The 22,607-nt window shown below is 42.0% G+C and overlaps 1 protein-coding gene across 2 annotated transcripts; it reads left to right on the top strand.

Annotated features, from left to right (window-relative positions):
* Positions 1 to 67: 67 nt before the first annotated feature.
* On the top strand, positions 68 to 22,526 carry zgc:174863 (uncharacterized protein LOC100136852 homolog). Of its 2 annotated transcripts, XM_061733117.1 has the most exons (8): positions 68 to 206; positions 10,837 to 10,910; positions 11,000 to 11,338; positions 13,381 to 13,680; positions 15,705 to 15,818; positions 18,321 to 18,353; positions 18,918 to 18,959; positions 20,658 to 22,526. In XM_061733117.1, the coding sequence occupies exons 2-8, from the start codon at positions 10,847 to 10,849 to the stop codon at positions 20,717 to 20,719; spliced, it is 954 nt and encodes a 317-aa protein (XP_061589101.1). In that variant the 5' UTR covers positions 68 to 206; positions 10,837 to 10,846; the 3' UTR covers positions 20,720 to 22,526. The 2 variants fall into 2 exon arrangements, with proteins under 2 accessions (XP_061589101.1, XP_061589108.1); XM_061733124.1 differs by lacking the exon at positions 18,321 to 18,353.
* The last annotated feature ends 81 nt before the right edge of the window (positions 22,527 to 22,607 follow it).

Genomic DNA, 22,607 nt, shown 5'->3' with positions numbered 1-22,607 from the left:
CCATGACTAAGATAATTACTTCGTATAAATGCGAGCGTTTCTCCAGCACAGTCGCAGACTGGCTGAGGGCCAGGATTCAGGAACGCCTCACTCATATCGAAACTGAAACAGAACTGCGGTTTATGAGAGACGGACCAACAGCTGCTGCAGTCAGTCTGTCCGTCTCCTTCAGCCTTCTGGAACTGCTGTCGAGAGGAGCGTGTTCGGTGAGTAATACAGAATCAGGTCTGTTTATTTAAACAAGGGGGAAGTTTTTATTCGCATGGCGGTGTAAACGAGGGCAACCCGGTGTTGTGGCAATTTCTGCTCCCTGCCGAGAAATGCTACTTTCTACCTCTGCGCATGCGCACAGTCGATTTTCAAAGTTTGCATGATTTCTTGCACAATGTAAAATGGATAATATTGGATGTTGAGTATTTGATCCTTCAAAATCCACTACCCATGACATGAATTGCATTACACTTTGTGAACATTATACGATAAAGAGAAAAAAACAACAATTCTATCGCTCTATTTGATATTCATTCAGTCATTCGCCTTTATTTAACCAGGCAGGTCATTAAGAACATTCTTATTTACAATGACGGCCTGGCAAGAGACAAGGAAGTGGTTTAGGGAGTAAAACACAGTAAAATTGTAGCTCTACAAAGGTAGAAAACCATTAGGGAGCATTTTTTGGCAAAGCAGCAGAAATTGGCAAAACACTGGCGTGACTGGTTTGTCCGGGACCCTGAACGCATCGCGGTTTGCGCAACTCGAGAGAAACGCGAAAAAAAAAAACCCGGACTTCTGCTCGGAGAAATGTGCATAAATGTCCATAAATGTGCGCCTGGCGTCCAGGATTGCACAAACGTGGCAGACGTGGTGCAGAAATTGGTTCCTGGATCAAATCCAGGATCCGCAGCTGCAGACTGGATCTCGTTTTTTGGTCAAATTCACTCCTATTTACATTTAATGAACAAATTGAATAAATAAAATGCATAAAGTCAGGCTGAGAAACTCATGTTTTTTGTTGAATGTGATTTAAACGCAGCTTTGACACAAAACTACTATTATTGTATTATTGTAGTGTGCAAATTGATGTATTTATTAAATGCATTAATTATTTTACCTGCAAGATAACTTGGATGCACAAGAAAAATTTGTATCTTGTGAATATATAAACCCTGTACTGAGGTGTACTGTACCTTGTACTGAGGTGTTTTGCAATATTATGATGTTACACAACTTTATAACATATAAAATATGGTGAGTTATTGCTGCAAATTGCACGTACAGTTGGCCGACATTAACCTGTGGTTCTCTGATATCAACCTGTGCATAAATGATGTCTGCAGAACATCTGTTTTTAGATGATAAAAACAGATACCAAGAGGGCTTAAGTTGTTAATTAAAAAAGCCCAGTTATGTTGTGTTCCCAATTTTAAAAGTTTTATCTTTGAAAGCATGTCTCTAATTCGATAAGACTGAACGAAAGCTGCATGAATTTGTCAACAAAAAGGATTTCAACACAAAAAAAACGAACAAATTATATTAATTTGCATAGAATGTTGTGCTTTTTATTCAACTTTACGACACTCTTGGTGTTCCTGGTCAAAATGGCACTAGAAATAAATGGGGGAGCCGCAATTGGTGGAAGAATCTGAGCTCAAGTGCAGCCCATCTTGTCAGGAAACTTTGGTCAACAGAGTCTCTCTCCAACATACGGCATCCATCCATCCATCCATCCATCCATCCATCCATCCATCCATCCATCCATCCATCCATCCATCCATCCATCCATCCATCCATCCATCCATCCATCCATCCATCCATCCATCCATCCATCCATCCATCCATGTGGGAAACACAAGGTCAAGAAACAAGATACCATCCGGGACAAACGAAGAGGTGCAATAGACGTGAAAACAGCCATAATGTGCCATAAATGCACATATCTGCAAGGCACGTGCAACATTTGCAAGATAAAAATCACATTAAAATGTGAGTTAACTCACTCCAGCAGGTTCTGAAGCCTGATTTTATCAGATTTACGGTTGTTTTTTCTGTTATCAGGCCAAAACTCATCTGATAGACTGATGGAAATGATAATATTATTGTTGTTATTTGTTCATTAATGTAATAAGACATTTATCTTTTAATGTTGTAAAATTGTTGGGATAATTTTCTTTGTAGACAAATAAAATCTTTCGGTCACTTTTGACCGGGAACGAAACCAAAGTGTTACTTTTTGTGACTGCGTAAAAGTCTTAAATGTCCTCGGGAACTTTCCCACAATGCACTTGGTGATAAACGGCAAACTACGTTTCATCTGATTACTTATCGTCTAAGTAATCCAGACATAGTTTTTTACAAACCAAGATGCCAGAGCTCAGATAAATGAGCCACACAGGCCTTAAAGAACAGTCATTTCTTTTACAGTTTTTATGAATCTTAATAGAGCGGTCACTTGCAGAAGTCAAATGCAGACTGGTTCTGCTTTTTCGGTCAAATTCACTCGTATTTACATTAAACATGAGCAAATTAAATAAATAAAGTTCACAAAGTCCGGCTAAGAAACTGTTTTGGGTTGAATGTGAATTAAACGCATCTTTGACACAAAACTACTGTTATTGTATTTATTGCAAATGGATTTATTATATTTTTATTTATTTATTAAATGTATTAAAGGAGCTTGAGGAAAAATTTGTATACGTTTTAAGTTTTCTAGTAATAATGTCAGATGAAGCGTTCCAAACCAAAAAGAATGATTCCTCTAGCGTATCTCTCCGCTGCCTTGAACAGGCTGTGTGCTGCAAAATGTGCTGCAATTCGGGGGCCGAATTTCCCGCGCTGTCCTGCAGATGTGACGTCACATGACTGCATGTGCGTTCTCCCCGTTCTCCCGTGCCGGCTTCACTGTTGGCTGCAGTACCCCCAACGGCCGTCGTGGCGAAGGGTGGCGCTAGAGAGTCTCATTTCTTAAAAGGAGCCTCATGCTCCTTTAATAGAGCGGCCATTTGCAGAAGTCAAATGCAGACTGGTTCTCCTTTTTTCGGTGAAATTCACTCGTATTTACATTAAACATGAACAAATTAAATAAATATAATTATATTTATATTATATATAATAAGTGCAGAAAGTCCGGCGGAGAAACTGTTTTGTGTTGAATGTGAATTAAACGCAGCTTTGACACAAAACTACTATTGTATTATTGTAGTGTGCAAATGGATTTATTATATTTCTATTTACTTATTAACTCCATTAATCATTTTACCTGCAACATAACTTGGATGCACAAGAAAATTACACGTGTTTTATCTTGTGAATTTATGACAGTACCTTGTACTGAGATATGTTTCGTTATATCATGATGGTACACAACTTTATAACGTATTACTGTAAATGCAGGTACTGTTGGCCAACATTAACCTGTGGTGCTCGTGATATAAACGTACCCATACATGTTTAGATAATAAAAACAAACACCATCTAAAGAGGGTTTACGTTGGTAAAGAAGAGTGACAAAAGCCCAGTTATGTTAAATGTTTAACCTCCTTTTGTTGGTGAGTTTCAACGCTACAGATGTGGTTTGATCCTGATCCTGAAGTGGGAAGTAAATCCAGATAAACCATGATTTATTTTGGTTTATCTCATTTCAAGGATGATGGATGTTGGGGTTAGCAAAGGTCATTTTAATTCTGGTAGTAAACTGTGATTACTGCTGTGATTGAAGGACCTACTCCTTTATCTTTGTTTGTCCGTTGAAAGGACGAATGTGTTGAAGGTGGTGTTGTTGGAGCAGAGAAAACATCGGGAGGGTTTGGAGTGTGGTTTGGTTTGGTGACACCAGAGACTCGTTTCTGGACCAAAACTGCAGATTTCCTCAACTTCCTTCAGACCTTCACGTGTTAGAAGTTACTTCTGTTCCTCCTTCTGGTCTTCCCCCGACCTCCCCGGGGTGTAGATAGTTTTCAGTCTCTCTTCATTTTAGATCCTTTTATTTTGTATCGAGTGCGGTGACATGCAAATGCACCGAAATGTGCATTTTTGATGGTGTGGTAAATGACAAAAAAGGCGCTTTTCTGTTCTGTTCCTGACGCGACCCTCCGCTTTTATCAGGGCGACCGAAAGTCTGACGGTGCGTCCGAAATGCCAAACTAAACAGTATATACTCAAAAAGTGTACTTAAGTTCGGCACACTTTTAAGCCATGTTCATTTTTGTATTATCTTGTGTAATTCTGCCCCCTGCCACTAGGGGGCAGTATTTTCTATTATACTTATGACATACAGGACTGTCTCAGAAAATTAGAATATTGTGATTTTCTGTAATGCAATTACAAAAACAAAAATTTCATACATTCTAGACTTTCTAGACATGCAAGACTTTTATTATCTTAATATTGCTGATCATGGTTTACAGCTTAAGAAAACTCAAATATCCTATCTCAAAAAAATAGAATATTCTGGGAATCTTAATCTTAAACTGTAAGCCATAATCAGCAATATTAAAATAATAAAAGGCTTGCAATATTTCAGTTGATTTGTAATGAACCCATAATGGACTCTACTCTAGGGTGGAAGTTTGCAATTTCGGACGCAGCTTCTATATCTTTCCCCATATTTCCTTATATTCTTACTGCATTCTTCTCATGAAGGCAAAAAGAAAAGACCCTCCCACTGACCAACGAAAGGCCGCACCACAAGGGTGTTATAACTTTGAGATATAACGGGAAACATCTGGGTCGACATCAGGAGTGGCAGCCATCCTCCCCTGCAGAAGGGGCTTGTCCGGGATTTATTGTCCTGAGAATGTGCCGTAGATGTGTAAGAGAGAGGGATGAGGAGAGATCAGCGGTGCAGATGTTACGCCTCTGTGTTTGAGAGGAGAGGAGAATGTTTCTGGCGTCCATCACCCAGCAGCTGCCCCAGCTGCTGAAATCCCTCAGAGGAGCAGGTCCTTTGTGCTCGTTTCTTATTCCTCGAGCTGATCGTGCCGACTGTGAAGGGATAAAGCTACTCAGGTTGCTGGGGAACCTGATGTTTCCCTGGGGTGACGTGTTGACTTTCGCTTTTCTGAGTCCGACTGCTTGGCCGAAGCCGCTTCCTGTGGTGTCGTCTCGTCCCTCCACTCCCTGTTTGGGTTTAACTGCGACGGCACTCCTTCCTCCTCCTGCTAATCCAACAACAATCATTTCAGGTCATTTTTTTGAATGTCTGTGGATGTTGCTGACGTGCGTCTTTTCATGACTGACACCATCCAATCGAAACAACCTGATCCCTCCGACCTTTCCAGTCTTGATGTCCGGGGATCGGGTATCGGAAACTTGTTCTATGCATGTTCAGTTTTAGAGATTAGATGTTATTTGATTTATTTAAGTTGAATCCACTTTGTCTCGAATTTGAACTGCTGATGTCGGCACTGATATTGATCTCTGTACAGTAGCTTGCGAATCAGTCGAAACTCATTTCTGATCCAGTCCTGTTTTTAAATCAGTGAGCTCAATATCCTGGAACCACGCCTGACTTCTGTCCTGATTATATTATAATCTCTTTAAAAAGAAAAATAGGACTGCAAAGATATAGATGCAATAAGCCATCATGTATGAGCCCTATTTATTTTTGTATTATCTCGTGTAATTCTGCCCCCCTGCCACTAGGGGGCAGTATTTGCTGTGTGGCTCAGCTCATTCCAGGTCAGTTGGGTTATTTAACCTTGGAAACCAAACACACGTGTTACTGATTGAAGAAGCAAGCAGTTTTTGACTGTTTTGACTATTAAAATACAAAAATAAACTATTTAACTGCTACATTTTACTTGGTTAGCCTGATCCAAGAACCGATCACCTTATTCCATGAATATTGGTGCCGATATCCGATCCTGATGGCAGATTTGTAGACCCTTCACCTCAAGGACGGAGTGACCTCACACCCGAGGGAAAGTCCTTAAACAGAAACTCCAGGAGAGATAGAGGCCTGGACATATACGATACGAAATAAAGACAACTTTACAAAGCTTTTACTTCCAACCAGCTAGTTCTGCAGCTCTCAGGGAGACTTGTACATCTGCCAGCGTTACGTTGGTGCACTCGCCCACCTCGTATTTAGAGGCTGCCGTCTCCGCTCTGCACGGTTCACTGCTTCCCAGGATTCCCGAGAGGAAAAGGATGAGGCCTCGCGGTCAGCGGTGCCAGAGTACTGTTCTTTTGATTTGTCGGTGCCAACAGTTTTGGTCGTCGATAGTCCTGACGATTAAATATTTACTAGAAGCTGCAGAACGAAACCAAGTCTCCCGGGTTCATGTTGGACGGTACGGGCACTGCTCCTTTCTTTGGCAGCTTAATGTCTCCACTGTGTTTGTTTTAGCCTGTCTCTTATTCATGTCCTGTGTGAGCGTGGACGTGATGAAGTGACCCCAGACATTCCTGCTCACTTGGCATGACTCGTGGAAACTTTGAGGCTTTTCAGCTCCTGGTGTAGCTGCTGACGCCGCGGTCCGGATGTTCTCCTCCATCACCTTTCATTAAACATTCCCGTTTTGAAAACTAGAAAAATAGTTTGGCATTAGAGGAAAAGTAAGACTGGTTTTCTTAGAAAGAGTTTTTGCTGTGTTTCTACGTTTGTAATGCTACAGTAGACCTTCATTCATGTTGTTTTGGTTGCATAATGCTCGCGCAACATTGATTGATTGATTGATAAAAAAATAAAACAGCAGAACAATAAATCAATTACCGTATTTTCCGCACTATAAGGCGCACCTAAAAGCCTTTAATTTTCTCAAAAACCGGCAGTGCGCCTTATAATGCAGTGCGCCTTATATATGATCATTACAGTAATTTCTGTTACTGTAATCAGGGGGATTGTGGGTAATGTAGTTGGCGTTGCCGAAGTTACGGCGCTAAAAACGTCAGGAATCGTCACAGACGTTCAAGACAAACAGCAGCGACGCTGACTCGCATAACGGCGACTTTGACGAGACGGAGCAAAGCTGGTTTTTATTTTGTTAATAAAGTTTGACATACGGTACTTTTCTTCTTTTTTTTTCTTTTTGCATTTGCTTTAGGATTTTGTAGCATTTCCTGTAGCGCAGCTCCATCAGGTAGATACGTAACTCAACCCCAGCCACTATAGTACGGTATTTTACCATATATTTAGTGCGCCTTATAATGCGGTGCGCCTTATAGTGCGGAAAATACGGTACATAAAAAAGAACAATAATAATCATAAGAATGATAATCATTAAATAATAATTGTACCGTCGTAAACAAAATAGACGAGAATTAATATAACAGCAAATGTGTCGTGCTCGAAAAAGGACAAAGTCAAAAACGTATGAACTCAATGCTATTTTTTTCACTTGGACCCTCGTTATTTAATATGAAAGAAATAACCTGAAATAGTTTGGAGTCTGGAGTGAAGAACCACTCATAGCGTCACCTGTCTTCATGCACTGCAAAAACTCTTACCAGGAATATTTGTCTTATTTAAAATGTCTCATTTTTAGTCAGAAAATCTCGTTATACTTAAAGCAAGAGTCATTACCAGAAAAATAACTTATTTGACAATTTTCACCTGTTTCAAGTCAATTTTCACTTGAAATAAGTAGAAAAATCTGCCAGTGGGACAAGATTTATCTTCTTATTACAAGCAAAAAAATCTTGTTCCACTGGCAGATTTTTCTACTTATTTTAAGTGAAAATCTACTTGAAACAGGTGAAAATTGTTGTTTTTTTCCAGTGATGAGTCTTGTTTTAAGTGTAATGAGAATTTTTTGGCATTTCCTGTCCCTCTCATGGCGTCACCTGTGTCTCCAGCTCCCTCAGCGCCTCCATCACCGTGAGTCCAGCTGTCTGTGATTCTGCCTGGGCAGTTGCAGCCAAAGTGAAAGCAGTTGTTGTTTTTCCCAGAACTTGAATAGTTTTACAGGAATGTTTGGTTAATTGGTGCTAAATATTCTCTGCTGCAGCTGTTAATCCGCCCCCCAGTTTGAGTCAGCTCCTGCATTGCTGGCCTCGTCCTTTTCTCCGTGGTTACGTCAGCTTCACTTTTATCCCTCTAAATAGTTTGCCTGGCAGATGAACCCTGTTTTTCTGAGTGGTACCAGACGGTACCAGACAGTACCAGCACCGGCGTGTTGCTCCAACGAGGATCTCAGCTCAGTTTATTTCATCATTTGTAGGAGTTGAAAACTGGATAAATAAAAAGATCCTTGTGGCGACTTTCTGTTTCAGGTTGAGTGTTAGTTTGGTTGAAGCGGGTCGGACGGGATTTTTGTTTGTGTTTCCTTGTTGAAACACGATACTAGAGCGTGTGTTTTCACTCTGTAATTATTTAGGAAAGAAGTCGTGAGGCTTTTTTTCTGCCTGTGAAGACTTGTGTCGGGGTTTTCCTCATATCTTTATACCTCATACACATCCTACATGCTTTTTTTTTTGGCACTACTTATTTTGCGCTACTTTTATTTTCATTCCAATGTATATACAGTTTATATTTGTAATTATAGCTATATTTTTTTTTACTTTTTTTACCCTTTCCTTGCATGTGTGTGTTGAGTGTACTGCTGCTAAATAAAGAGAATTTCCACATTGAGGGAGGAATAAAGGACAATCTAATCTAATCTAATATATCAGTTTTATTCAAATAAACAACCCGTCACGGTTTTTTAAAGCAGTGTTTAGCAGAAACCTGACGCCTGTGAGAGGGAAGTGTGATCTTGCTGCTCTAACAGAACCAGCCGGTCTGGATTTCACTTCCTTAAACACACACATGCGGTAGGTTCCCACTTTTGTGTGATTATTTATTTTATTCCTTAATCGGCCCTCGCGGACTTTTGCAGAGCACGTCGCTGAATTCTTTCAGGACAAAAGGGAAGTGGTTCTGTTTATTATCTCTGAGGGACGTTTGGGGACGTGAACCTTTAACACATTTTTGCCAGAGAAGACCGGAAGCTGGAGTCATTCTCCAAGTAATGATGAAAACTTTGACCTTTTGATTTCCTTTCACTGACTATTTTTGTCCTCAGTGAGCTTCTCAAGCTCTGCCTGAACATGTTTGGTGAAAACTGGCTTGATTCAGCGCTTTTGATGGTTTTTATTTAAACATTAATAATAAACCAGTTAGACCTCCCTCTGCTCCCGCTCACTCTGCTGTTTTCACTTTCCTAAACCAACCAGACGTGTTACTTCCACCTTGTTTACCCTGTACTATGTTGTGCAACTCCCAGTAGAGATAGGAAGGAAGAAGCTGCCTCACTCTGTTGAATTTTCTTTTCGCCGACGATGGTTGATAATTAAACTCGTTGCCGTCTAATTTTCTTATCAATTTTTGTTAACAATGTTAACGAATCATTGCACACCATATATATATATATATATATATATATATATATATATATATATATATATATATATATATATAAAGTGCATGTCTTCCACTTTTCTTGAGTCTGATTTTCTCTGGTACTCAAAGTGGAGGTGGATGGATGCATGGATGGATTGATGGATGGATGGATGGATGGATGGCTGATGGATGGATGGATGAATGGATGGATGGATGGATGCATGGATGGATGAATGGATGGATGGATGCATGGATGGCTGATTGATGGATGGCTGGATGGATGGATGGATGGCTGATTGATGGATGGATGGATGGCTGATTGATGGATGCATGATGGATGGATGCATGGATTGATGATGGATGCATGGATGGATGGATGAATGGATGGATGGACGGACGGATGGATGGATGGATTGATGGATGGACGGATGCATGGATTGATGATTGATGGATGGATGCATGATGGATGGATGGATGCATGGATTGATGATGGATGGATGGATGGATGATGGATGGATGCATGGATGGATGGCTGATGGATGGATGGATGGATGCATGGATGGATGGATGGATGCATGGATGGATGGATGGATGGATGGATGATGGATGCATGGATGGATGGCTGATGGATGGATGGATGCATGGATGGATGGATGGATGATGAATGCATGGATGGATGGCTCATGGATGGATGGATGGAAGGATGCATGGATGGATGGCTGATTGATGGAAGGATGCATGGATGGATGGATGATGGATGGCTGATTGATGGATGGATGGATTGGTGGATGGATGATTGATGGATGGATGCATGGATGGATGGATGGATGGATGGATGGATGGATGCATGGATTGATGGCTGGACGGATGGCGGTTGGATGGATGCATGGATTGGTGGATGGATGATTGATGGATGGATGCATGGATGGATGGCTGATGGATGGACGGATGGATGAATGGATGGATGGCTGATTGATGGATGGATGATTGATGGATGGAAGGATGGCTGATTGATGGATGGATGCATGGATGGATGGAAGGATGGATGAATGATCAAACTGCGTTCTTTCAGTCTTCTGTTTTCATACTAAAAGTGACCCGTATTGAAGTCATGGGAAGTGATTTCTGTATTTTGAAGAATCTGTTGTGGCAGATGAAAACCAGTGAGTCAGTCTGTGTCCACCGCTGACCTCACCACTACCAGCTGATAAGGTTAGAGATTAGTGAGGCTGTTTCCGTGTTAATCCTGTCTCTGAGATCACACACAAACGAGACGAGACGACTGTACACGTTGTTCCAGTGAATGATGAGACATGAAAACGTTGACCAGTTTAAAGTTTACGAGCTCTGGGTTTTCCCTCCAAACAGTTGGACCAAGGTGGTCAGGATAAAGATCTAAACGATACGGGTGTGTGAAAAGTCCCCATGACGTTGGGATTTAAGGTTTTGTTCCGGGTTTACTGGCTTGTGTCCCTTTTATTGCATCTAGATAATAATTTACCTAAATGTTGTTCCAGATAAGGAAACATGGCCTCCATCGGCTTGGTCTGCTTCACGGTCCTCATCTGCTCGTTCCCCAGTGCTGCAGTCTGTAAGTACAACTGAGATGGAGGTTTGTGTTTCAGGTTCTCCAGTGGGGTTACTGCGATCTCGTTACTCATCCTGTCTTTCATGTTTCAGCTGATTTTATTTCAGTGGATTGCCATGAAGCCACCGTGGGGCAGTTGGACCGTCCGTCCGTCCTGACGTGCGTCATCACTTGGGAGGAGGGTATCACTGATGTGGTGGTCCGCAGGGTCAAGTGGCAGAAGAAGGGGGAGGACGTTCCGCTGCTGCACTACGGGGAGCCGATGATCTCCCGTCCAGGCTACAGCTTCGCCGTGAACCCCTGGACAAACAGGACCATGAACGTCTCTCTGCTCATCTCACGCACCACGGTGGCAGACGACGGGGATTACACCTGCGACGTGGCCTCGGACAGCGGCGTGAGCCAAGGCAGGACGGCCCTCAGAGTGACAGGTGAAGCCCACAGACTACTTCAGTCGTAACCAAGCGGGTTTTAAGCGCCCTGAAATCCCCTGACCGGGGACCCAGATAGCAAAAGATGTTGAATTATGGTCAAAAAGGTTGATTCTTGGTTAAGGTCGACGATTGGTAGCAAATTCAATTCAATTTCAATTCAATTTTATTTATATAGTGTCTAATACAACAAAAGTTGTCTCTAGACGCTTTCCAGAGACCCAGAACATGACCCCCGAGCAATTATTACATAAACAATGGCAGGTAAAAACTCCCATAGTGGGAGAAAAGCCTTAAGCCAAACAGTGGCAAGGAAAAACTTTGAAGAAACCTTGAGCAGGACCAGGCTCATAAGGGGGGGCCCTCCTGCCGAGGGCCAGACTGGGGGAGTCGGGGACGTCAACAGCACAGCAGGCAGGTGGAAGCAGCAACGGGATGACCGGGGGTGGGGACCGCAGGCCAGCACGCAGCTCCTGAAGCTCCGGCCCAATCAACAAGCCCCAGGTTAGGTGCAGGGTCGGGGGAAAGGTTGAGAAGAGGCAGGGCCAGGGAGAGGAGTCTTGACGGAAAATCTCTCCCCCGCCTGACCGGGCCGTTACCCTGCCCCTCTCACTCCCACGCTGCAGGTTCCGGTGTTGTGCATTCAGAGAAGCTCTTCGCCACCGGCAGAGGATGCTGCACCATGTACAAAAGAGGAAAAAAAGAGAAAAAAAAGGGGGGGCCAGCACAAGAAACTACAGGAGCGACTCTAACACACTAAAGTTTACACTACCTAGAGATTTACCAACACCAGCTAGAGGTTTACTAAACACTAACTATAGGCTTTACTAAACAGAAAGGTTTTAAGTTTAGTTTTAAAGGTGGAGGTGGTGTCAGCCTCCTTAACCCAGATTGGAAGTTGGTTCCATAGTAATGGTGCCTGATAGCAGAACGCCCGCCCTCCAAATCTACATTTGGATACTCAAGGAACTACGAGTAAACCTGCACTCCGAGAACGGAGAGCTCTGCCAGGAACATAAGGCACTATCAGGTCTGTCACGTTGAGTCAGACGTTGGTTATTTTAGCTATTGTCGAACTCTCCAGGTATTTAGATTACTGCTGTCAAGCGATTAAAACATTTTTGCGATTAATTAATTAGGATCTGTAATTAATTAATCAAATTAATCTCTTTTTAATCACACCTAAAAATTGCTGAGAAAGTCCCTCAACTTGAGGTGTTTTCCTTTAAATTCATTACATTATTGTGGCAGATCAAAAGATTGATAACAACAAAAAAGTGGCTTTATACAGTTATTTTTTTTTTAAACAGATTTGAACAGTCCACTTCGAGGTGTGACGTACCGTTGTTTTCCACCCACAACGCATCCAAAAGCCCACTGCACAAACACAGATTTCAAAATAAAGGCAACTCACAAACAGAAAGAGTAAAGTTAGAAATTAAAATAGATTAAGCGATTTGAAAAACGCACTTAATATGCCTGTAATTAATTAATCGCAATTAACACGCTAATTTGACACCCCTAATTTAGATATTTATAGCCTTCATCTGTGCATGACATGACATTATTGTGGTTTTAAAAAGCTGATTTTTATTGTACAGAACAACATCAACACTAACTAACCAGTAATTCAGGTTTGCTGAATGTGAGGTAGTTTTGTTGTGAATGTTCCTCCCCTTAACTAACGCCTGCTTCATCTGTGTTTCTACGTGATGGATTACTACTCCGGTTTAGGGAAGTGGTCGAAGTAAATGAATGAATGAAGGAATGAATCGAAACAGATCGATTTAAGGAAACTGGGGGACTTTCCAGATCCGTCAGCGGTTATTCCCCAACAATATCAGCTCATCTCATGTCCTGTGGCTTTTGGTTTCTCTTTCACTGTGAGAAGAAACCAAACCAGGGAGGGGAAAAAAAACAGCATCAGACATTTTTTAAACATATTTGGCAACGTCCTATGATCACCAGTCGAATATCATGAGCACATTTTTATAACGTTTTTTGTCATGCAATCAACACTTTTTCTTCTGTTTCTGTTGCAGCCAAATACAGCCAACCAACCGTGGAGTCCATCCACCAGGGAGCGACTCTGAAGGCTCTCCACTGCGTCTCCGTCGGCGGTTACCCGGCAGGAGAACTCCGCTGGTTCGACGCTGAACGCTACGACTGGACCGGAAGTGCCACAACCGAGATGACAAAGATGGACAACGGTCTGTTCAACCTGTCAAGCACGCTGGCCTTGTCGGAGAAATCCACGTTCCCCAAGTACATCTGCGCGGTGTTCAACTCCAGCAGACGCAAGGAGGCCGAGGTCATCTGGGAAAAGGTGGAGGAACTCCCAGGTGGGTGCTGCCTAAAGATCGTCGTCAACGAACCTTTATCATCAACGAAAATAATGGTCATGTGACGATAACGATAATTAAATATATAATGCAATATCGTCGACGAATAAAAACAAGACTAAAATGTAGATTACAAAATTAAAAACTCTGCCAAAATGTGCCTTCATTATCGTTGACCAAAACAAGACGAAATGTTCTACCAAAGATCCTTAATGTCCATGTTTTCAGTAGTTTCTCTGGTTTAATGTCCATGTTTTCAGTAGTTTCTCTGGTTTAATGTCCATGTTTTCAGTAGTTTCTCTGGTTTAATGTCCATGTTTTCAGTAGTTTCTCCGGTTTAATGTCCATGTTTTCAGTAGTTTCTCTGGTTTAATGTCCATGTTTTCAGTAGTTTCTCTGGTTTAATGTCCATGTTTTCAGTAGTTTCTCTGGTTTAATGTCCATGTTTTCAGTAGTTTCTCTGGTTTAATGTCCATGTTTTCAGTAGTTTCTCTGGTTTAATGTCCATGTTTTCAGTAGTTTCTCTGGTTTAATGTCCATGTTTTCAGTAGTTTCTCCGGTTTAATGTCCATGTTTTCAGTAGTTTCTCTGGTTTAATGTCCATGTTTTCAGTAGTTTCTCTGGTTTAATCTCCATGTTTTCAGTAGTTTCTCTGGTTTAATGTCCATGTTTTCAGTAGTTTCTCCGGTTTAATGTCCATGTTTTCAGTAGTTTCTCTGGTTTAATGTCCATGTTTTCAGTAGTTTCTCTGGTTTAATCTCCATGTTTTCAGTAGTTTCTCTGGTTTAATGTCCATGTTTTCAGTAGTTTCTCTGGTTTAATGTCCATGTTTTCAGTAGTTTCTCTGGTTTAGTTCTGCTGGGTGACGTTAGTCCTCAATCCCAGTCGCTGCAGCGGGGAATCAGATCCAGAAGATGCAGCTGCAGAGTTAGAGGCTGATGCTGTTAACGCAGAGCTCTAGGTTCACGTCCATTAAAAACAAAGTTACAGAGAGAAACGCTGGGATCTGCTCTGGGGCTGGGAGAAAGAGAAGAAACCATCTTTGGATACACTTTCCTACATAAACGTGGAAAAGAAAACCCAATGTGTCATCAAAAAAGAAAAAGACGGGGGGAAATGCGGAAAAATAAATATGTTGTAAACTCAAATTAGAGTCTTCTGTATCTGGAATGAATGTATTCTTGAGTCTATAAGGTAACAATAATATAATAATAAGATAACCTTGTTTGAATTGTAAAATGGGTTTGGCTAAATACAATCTCTGACTAAAACTAGACTAAAATGGTCAGACTTTTAGTCGACTGAAACTTGACACCACTAAAAGGAAAATGAACGTGACTAAAACTAATAAAAACTAAAATGATACAGTAGCTCGACCCAAAGACTAGACTCAAACTAGAATTGAAACAGGCTGACAGAAACAACATTAGTGTTGCCTCGCTGCCTCAGACAACATGTTTCATTCCTGCCGGCTCGTCTCAGCCCGGGGGGAGTTTAATGTTCACCTGAAGTCGATATGGGAGCGGCTGCATGTGGGTGAGGTGACGTAGCCAGGAGACATTGTTGGCCGGCGTAGGAGGATCAACTAAATCCACAAAGGAATAAAAAACTATGGGGTTATTGATTTAACAGCGGTTATTGATTTATTGTAATTGTAAATATTTAATTTGTATATGATGGGTGTGTTTACCCGGAACAGAAGAGAAGCATTTGCTCCGAGATAAAACTCCGTAGACGGAGTTATTCAAAACAAAAGACCGTGTCATGTTTCTCATAACTCTTTGTTGTTTTGTTTTTTTTCTCCATGATGGAAAACCTCATGCACCGGTTGTCTTGGCATCTGTCCGAGTTAAACTCCTGGTACCTGCCGGTACCATCAAACGCTTCACGTGTGTGATTCTCAGGCAGCAGGCGACGTGCGGCTTCACCTTCAAACAGCCTGTTGAGAGCAGATGTGGGTGTTTGCATGGCTGCTTTTTTCCCAGGAACCTTCATCCTCTCCCTTTTCTTCTTCTCCCGTCCAGATCACGATAGATCCACCATGATCCAGTCCTCCAAGGTGGTGGCCCCCCTGGTGGTGATCGGGTCGCTGATCGTGGGCTTGCTGGCCCTGCTGGTCTACAGGAGACGGATCCACCGTGAGTACACCCAGATCTTACAGAGGGATACTTTGACTCTGACGCCACGTTTACACGTAGCCGGGTATTTACAAAAACAGATATTTCCCCCTCTACGTTTTGAAAAAAATACCATCAATTACACGAACCTGCATAAATACACTGTTAAGGTGCTATGAGCTGCCAAACCTACAGGGGGCAGTGTAACGAGAAGATAAAGTCATGCTAGCCAATCGGAATCCTGGAAAAAAACATCAACAAATGGGGATGGGAATTGATAAGATTTTTCCAATTCCGATTCCATTTTCAATTCTGTTTAACGATTTGATTCTTTATCGATTCTCTTATCGATTCTCATTTGGAAAAAAGGAGAACAAACAGGGCGATTAGCATCAACTTTGTTTTGTATCTTTGAACAAAAAAATACAAGTGAGGTCTTAAAGGGAAAGTTTGTTTTTTTACAACCTGGACCTTATTTCTGGCATTTTTTATGGTCGTGTACTCACCCAGGCAAGTTTGGTGTCATTTGGAGTCCTTCGGAAGATATTAGGGGTTTTTTTGCGAGCCGCTTCTCCATATAACGGTAGCGCATGGGGGCACAGCGGGACACAGACGATGCAGCGTCTAAATAACACATTATTGCCGCGAAACTCGTTCATTTCTTTTATGAATCACTAGATCTGCTTCCAGGACCTGTTGTCTTCATCTGGGGCTGTGTGTGTAACAAATAAATCAGTTTGTAAACAAGACCTCTGAACTCATGACGACCATAAAAAATGCCAGAAATAAGGTCCAGGTTGTAAAAAAATGAACTTTCCCTTTAAGACGCCTCCAGCCTTGGGCTCCTCCATGGTGAACCAGGGGGTCCCCAGAAAAAATTATTTGTTTTGAAAATAAATATAAAATGCAAAATAATAATAAAATAAATATTCTTCTCTAATAGGAATTAAAATTCTCCTTTTTGCAAGTATTGCAAGTCGTCATGTTGTCATCCTTTTTGGTAAAATATAACCAAACTTTTGAGTGTTTATGCCGCTTTGTCGCCATGTTTTCCTGCTGGGCGCAAATGCGTGATGACGTCATTCACTCCGACTGGAATTGATAAGGGAATCGTTTTCAAAGAAGGCAAACGATTCCAAAGAATTGAAACACTGGGAACCGGTTCTCAACAAGAACCGGTTTTTGATTCCCATCCCTGTCAACAAATGACACGAGGAACTTCCAGTTACTTTCAAGAGGCACGAGAGTCTTTCGTTTGGAGTGACAGAGAAGTGGAGTTACTTTTAAGTGTGACTTTAGAATATAAAACAGGTAAAATACAAGGAAATATTGACGGTGACCAAACAAATTGTAAACACAGGTCGCACACATGACGCTGGTGACGTTTCTCTCTCATAATGTGACGTTCTGAAGCTTAAATGTCCGTTTCCCTCAATTTACAAGCAAACGTGAAGATGGGATTTTTTTTTCAAATCTCCACTTTGCCTGCACAATGCCTGCATTCAGGGCTTATCCATAACTGCACGGTTTTAGTAAAATTATTTAATTAAAGAGTATGCTTAAATAACAAATAAATCGAACGCCTGCCAACTTTGTTTTCCTCACTGTACTACCTCAAGATTCCAAGATCTTTTTATTTTTTCTCTTCGGTATGTTTTGCAAGATAACACAATTTTGATCTGAACCTGCACCAGCACAACCTTCAGTGGGGGGAGGGGGGGGGGGGTTATTTTTGTTGTGATATACATTCTCAATGTATCATTGTTACTTTTACAGGACTGTCTCAGAAAATTAGAATATTGTTCTTTATTTTCTGTAATGCAATTACAAAAACAAAAATGTCATACATTCTGGATTCATTACAAATCAACTGAAATATTGCAAGCCTTTTATTATTTTAATATTGCTGATTATGGCTTACAGTTTAAGATTAAAATTCCCAGAATATTCAAATTTTTTGAGATAGGATATTTGAGTTTTCTTAAACTGTAAGCCATGATCAGCAATATTAAAATAATAAAAGGCTTGCAATATTTCAGTTGATTGGTAATGAATCCAGAATGTATAACATTTTTGTTTTTGTAATTGCATTACAGAAAATCACAATATTCTAATTTTCTGAGACAGTCTGTATATTCATTGTGAAAAATAATAAAAAAAGATTTGAAACACATTGCACAATGGCGGGATTAACAGCAGCAGCCAGTTGAGCTGGTAGCGAGGGATGAGGTTGCAGCAGGTTTCTAACGTCATACGGGGTGAGATTGTGGTGTGAGATTTCATCACTTGTTCTCCGATAAACAGCTATGAGGAAGAAAGATCAAAGGGACTAAAGGTGTAGGCGGAAAAGCCAGCAGAACACCTTAGTACCGGTTATTAGGCGGAAAGAACCTTGGGGCGAATTTTGGACGCTGTCCAGGCAGGAAAGAGTTTCAATCACATGTAAAAATATCCACTAAGAGATCGGTGAAGCGGGAAGTCGTCTTCAGTCAGCCTAAATAGTTTGTTTAAATGTGTTTACAGAGATCCGGAGGCCGTCCACCACACCGCTCATGGGTACGTCCATGTTCGGACCAACTGCTTATGACCTCTCTATTCTCTTCTGTCACTGGTTAATAACGGGGATTTGCTGCTGGTGTAATTAACAATCTGCTAACAATTGGCTACCGAGTCGTGTTTGGTGATTTATTGATTTGGGTTTGGCTGAAAAGAACTGAAAAAGAGAATAAATCTTCTCTTGAATTGATGACAAAACGACAAACACGTTGGTTCTTGAAACCAAACCTACTCACCAGAGGCGGTTTCTGATCTCACTCCCGGCCTGTTTGGACCCGTGTTTAGCTGCTTCGTCGGTGGTGAATCATATCTCCGTCACTGACCGAGTGTTTTTTAATCTAAATACTAACTTTACCTGGAAGTATGACGACGTGCTTCGTTGTTCTTCTGGACGGGCTTTTCCTCAACTCTTCTGAAACCTGGGTGGCTCTCCAATCAGCTGCTCCTACATACGTATTAAAGTCTGTGTTTTAACAGAACAAAGAGTCGAAGACGACAATATTCACTGCAACTTTCACCCCGCTGCATCTCTGAAATCTCATTCATTTTGTCATTTTGTTTCAGGCCCGAGAAATGTTCCGACCGAAGACCCGGACGTCGAGGAAGGTGAGTTAGTCCTGTCAACAGCACATCTACAGAGTTGTTGCCAAAATGGGCAGAGCTGTTGCCGTAACGCGCAAATGTGCACCATATCTCAACACACAGTTGTTTCGTCAAATTACTAGTTCATTGGTTTTGTGTCATTTGGATTACTGTTCAGTTGTTTGGTCTGCTGTGTTGCAAAAATGCATGAACGTCTCTCCTGGCCGAGGGTTGAGGATAGGAATCTACTAATGCACTTACATATTTCCATAGAATTATTAACACTCAGACTCCTACATTTCTCTATAATAATATAACCTATTGTTCAAATATTCATTCATATAACACTCGAGGGGCGAATAGTGGTGGATTATGTTACTCTTACCTAAGTCTGACTCTATGAAGAGGACAGAACTTTATAGATCAGTTGCATATTGAAAACCCTTCCAGGTGATTCGTGACATCAAAAGAGGCTTATTTGAAACGAAGACTAATAATGTACTTGTTGTCATCACCTTAACATCATATAGCGTATCTGATTGAGTGAGATCAATTCAGATTCAGATCAATTATATATGATTTGTATGATATTTTTCTTTATTTCTTATTTGTAATTTTATTTTGATGTACTTTATGAATTGAGATTGTGCTGTCTTCAGGTCAAGGAAGGAGGAAGAGAAGAAGGGAGGGAAGGAAGGAAGAATGAAAAGAGGGAAGGGAGGAAAGAAGGAAATAAGGAAGGAAGGAAGGAAGGGAGAAAACAAGGAAAAAAGGAAGGAAGGGAGAAAAGAGGAAGGGAAGAATGAAGGAGAGAGTAGGAGGGAGGGAGGAAGGAAGGAAGGAAGGAAGGAAGGAAGGAAGGAAGGAAGGAAGGAAGGAAGGAAGGAAGGAAGGAAGGAAGGAAGGAAGGAAGGAAGGAAGGAAGGAAGGAAGGAAGGAAGGAAGGAAGGAAGGAAGGAAGGAAGGAAAAAGGAAGGAAGGAAAAAGGAAGGAAGGGAGAAAACAAGGAAAGAAGGAAGGAAGGGAGAAAACAAGGAAAGAAGGAAGGAAGGGAGAAAAGAGGAAGGGAAAAAGGAAGGAGAGAGTAGGAGGAAAGAAGGAAGGAAGGGAAAAAAGAAGGAAGGAAGGGAGGAAGGAAGGAAGGAAGGAAGGAAGGAAGGGAGAAAACAAGGAAAAAAGGAAGGAAGGAAGGAAGGAAGGAAGGGAGGAAGGAAGGAAGGAAGGAAAAAGGAAGGAAGGGAGAAAACAAGGAAAAAAGGAAGGAAGGGAGAAAACAAGGAAGGAAGGAAGGAAGGAAGGAGGAAGGAAGGAAGGAAGGAAGGAAGGAAAAAGGAAGGAAGGGAGAAAACAAGGAAAGAAGGAAGGAAGGGAGAAAACAAGGAAAGAAGGAAGGAAGGGAGAAAAGAGGAAGGGAAGAAGGAAGGAGAGAGTAGGAGGAAAGAAGGAAGGAAGGGAGAAAGGAAGGAAGGAAGGAAGGAAGGAAGGAAGGAAGGAAGGAAGGAAGGAAGGAAGGAAGGAAGGAAGGGAGAAAACAAGGAAAGAAGGAAGGAAGGGAGAAAAGAGGAAGGGAAGAAGGAAGGAGAGAGCAGGAGGAAAGAAGGAACAGGAGAATTAGGTCATTTTGACCCAAAGACAGTACAAGGGTTAAATAAACAAAATAAACAAAATAAGCACCGCTGGTTTCATCACCTGCTCGGGTTTTGACATCAACTCTCTCTGCAGGTGTTCCAGAGGAGGAGGAGGAGGAGGAGAAGGACAACAAGGGCGAAGGCCGAATGGTCTGAGCGGACGGTGCCGGCGCTGTTTCCTCTACTTCACCTGCCAATCAAATCAAGACCAAGGGTGGACTGTTTCTCTCACCACCGATTTACTGGCACCTCCTAGTCTGCTCTGGCGCTCCTTACCGCCGTACTCTTGATTAATGCGCACGCCTATGTGGTTTCTCAAAGGAACTGTTTATCTCGCTATGCTTTGTGGACAAATACTTTTAAAACCTGGATGTGAGGACTTGGCCCGAGCGTTTGGGACGATCGGGGGGGGGGGGAGAGACTTTGGATCTTTGTCCGTCTCAGCCAGGAACCAGCCTTGGCAGCGCCACCGGGGTTCCTGCTCGCCTCCTCTGTCCCGTCAGTAGTATTACAAAAACACTGATTCAGACTCAAGGAAATGATGTAAGTTCTTGATTGTGTGTGTGTGTGTTCACAAACGCTTCACGTTGCTAATCATTCAACGCTTGAATCAAAAGCTCATAAAGTCCCTCAATTTTCTGAAGACGTCTAGCGTCGTGGAATTATTCAGAGTAACTAAAGCTTGTAGGGAGGATGGGGATGTTTCCAACATCTGGGACCGACTCCAGCGGAGAGATCGGGAATCTAAAAGAGCTCACTTGTGAAGCCGAGCCACTAAATGGTTCACGTGTGCAAGGAATCTGTCGAGATGACGAGTTTATCATCTCCCAGCTGCAATAGTTATGTCAAAAACACAACCGTGAAGTTTCTCTTCAGGTTTTGGGTCTCGTTCTTGCCCGAACCGCTGAGAACATTTGAGCAGGATTTCAGATCCTCTTTAGTTTCTGACCGCTGAGAACCGGATCACATGCTGGCAGCTTGTCTTTTAGTGGAAAGTGGTGGATCAAAGCCAACAAACACTTTCCTTGTTCCTCCTCTTGGTTTGGCGGACGTCCTCGTGTGACTCCCGACAGTCAGTGATTTTGAACAATGGTTTTTTTTTACTGGGGTTCTCGAGCTCATTAAAGTTCGATAAAAGAGAGCTGTTAATCTGGAAAACCCTTCGGCCGGCCGTCCGTCCGTCCGTCCGTCCTGGGGTTCCCCTGAATTAGTCCGGTTCCCCTCAAACCGGCCATTTTACCTGAGATATTCCTGATGGACCCAGAAGAAAGTGCCCTGGAAGAGGTGCAGGCCCGGTCCGAGAGCCAGAGGCAGAAGATGTAGCAGAGCGACAACCAGACGAGTCCCGAAGCTGAACGACTAATTCTGTCGGCTTTGTGGTAAAAACTGGTTGATCCAATGTGATTTTTTTTTTTTTTTTTTTTTTTTTTTTTTTTTTTTTAAATGTTTTTTTTAATTGTGGCTCTTGGAAGTCTGAGTCTTAGTTTAAAGCCCGGCCCGTTGGGATGTTTGGGTCCTGGACCAACGAAGACTGGTGCGAAAATGCGAAAGTGCGAAAAAGTTAAATGTTTGGTCGCAGTTCTGCAGCCACGTTGGTTGTTTTGAATCGTGACATCGTCGCGCAAAAGCCCGCGCTCGCCGCGCTGCACTTGGTTTGGTACCGGAGTTACCGGACCCACGTCACGAGGAAGTGCAAGGGGAGGACTCTGGACAGGATGGATTCATCTGGACAGAGTAATAGGAGCATCAAACATATGTATATATTTAAAATGTTGTATAAAAATGTTCACTTATAACTTTTGTAAATAATGTTTATAGGTGTGAGTATTTTCCACATAGGGAAAAGGTCACAAAACCTTGTGTGAAAGCTGATCTTTTTGTTCAAATGATTTTATTTTTTACTCTCACACACTCGTGTATACTGTTCGTCTCTGATCAAAGATCAATAAAATGTTGTCTGAGACATTTCTGCTGCGCGTGCACGTGTTTGGCGGGAACCTGACCCCTGGACTTTGCTTCTGTCCCGATCTGCGGCTGGTTCCGA

Source organism: Cololabis saira, chromosome 1, assembly GCF_033807715.1.
Source record: "Cololabis saira isolate AMF1-May2022 chromosome 1, fColSai1.1, whole genome shotgun sequence".
Classification (NCBI taxonomy): domain Eukaryota; kingdom Metazoa; phylum Chordata; class Actinopteri; order Beloniformes; family Belonidae; genus Cololabis; species Cololabis saira.
Note: the sequence above shows the minus strand (reverse complement) of the source record. Positions and strands in the feature narration are given on the sequence as shown.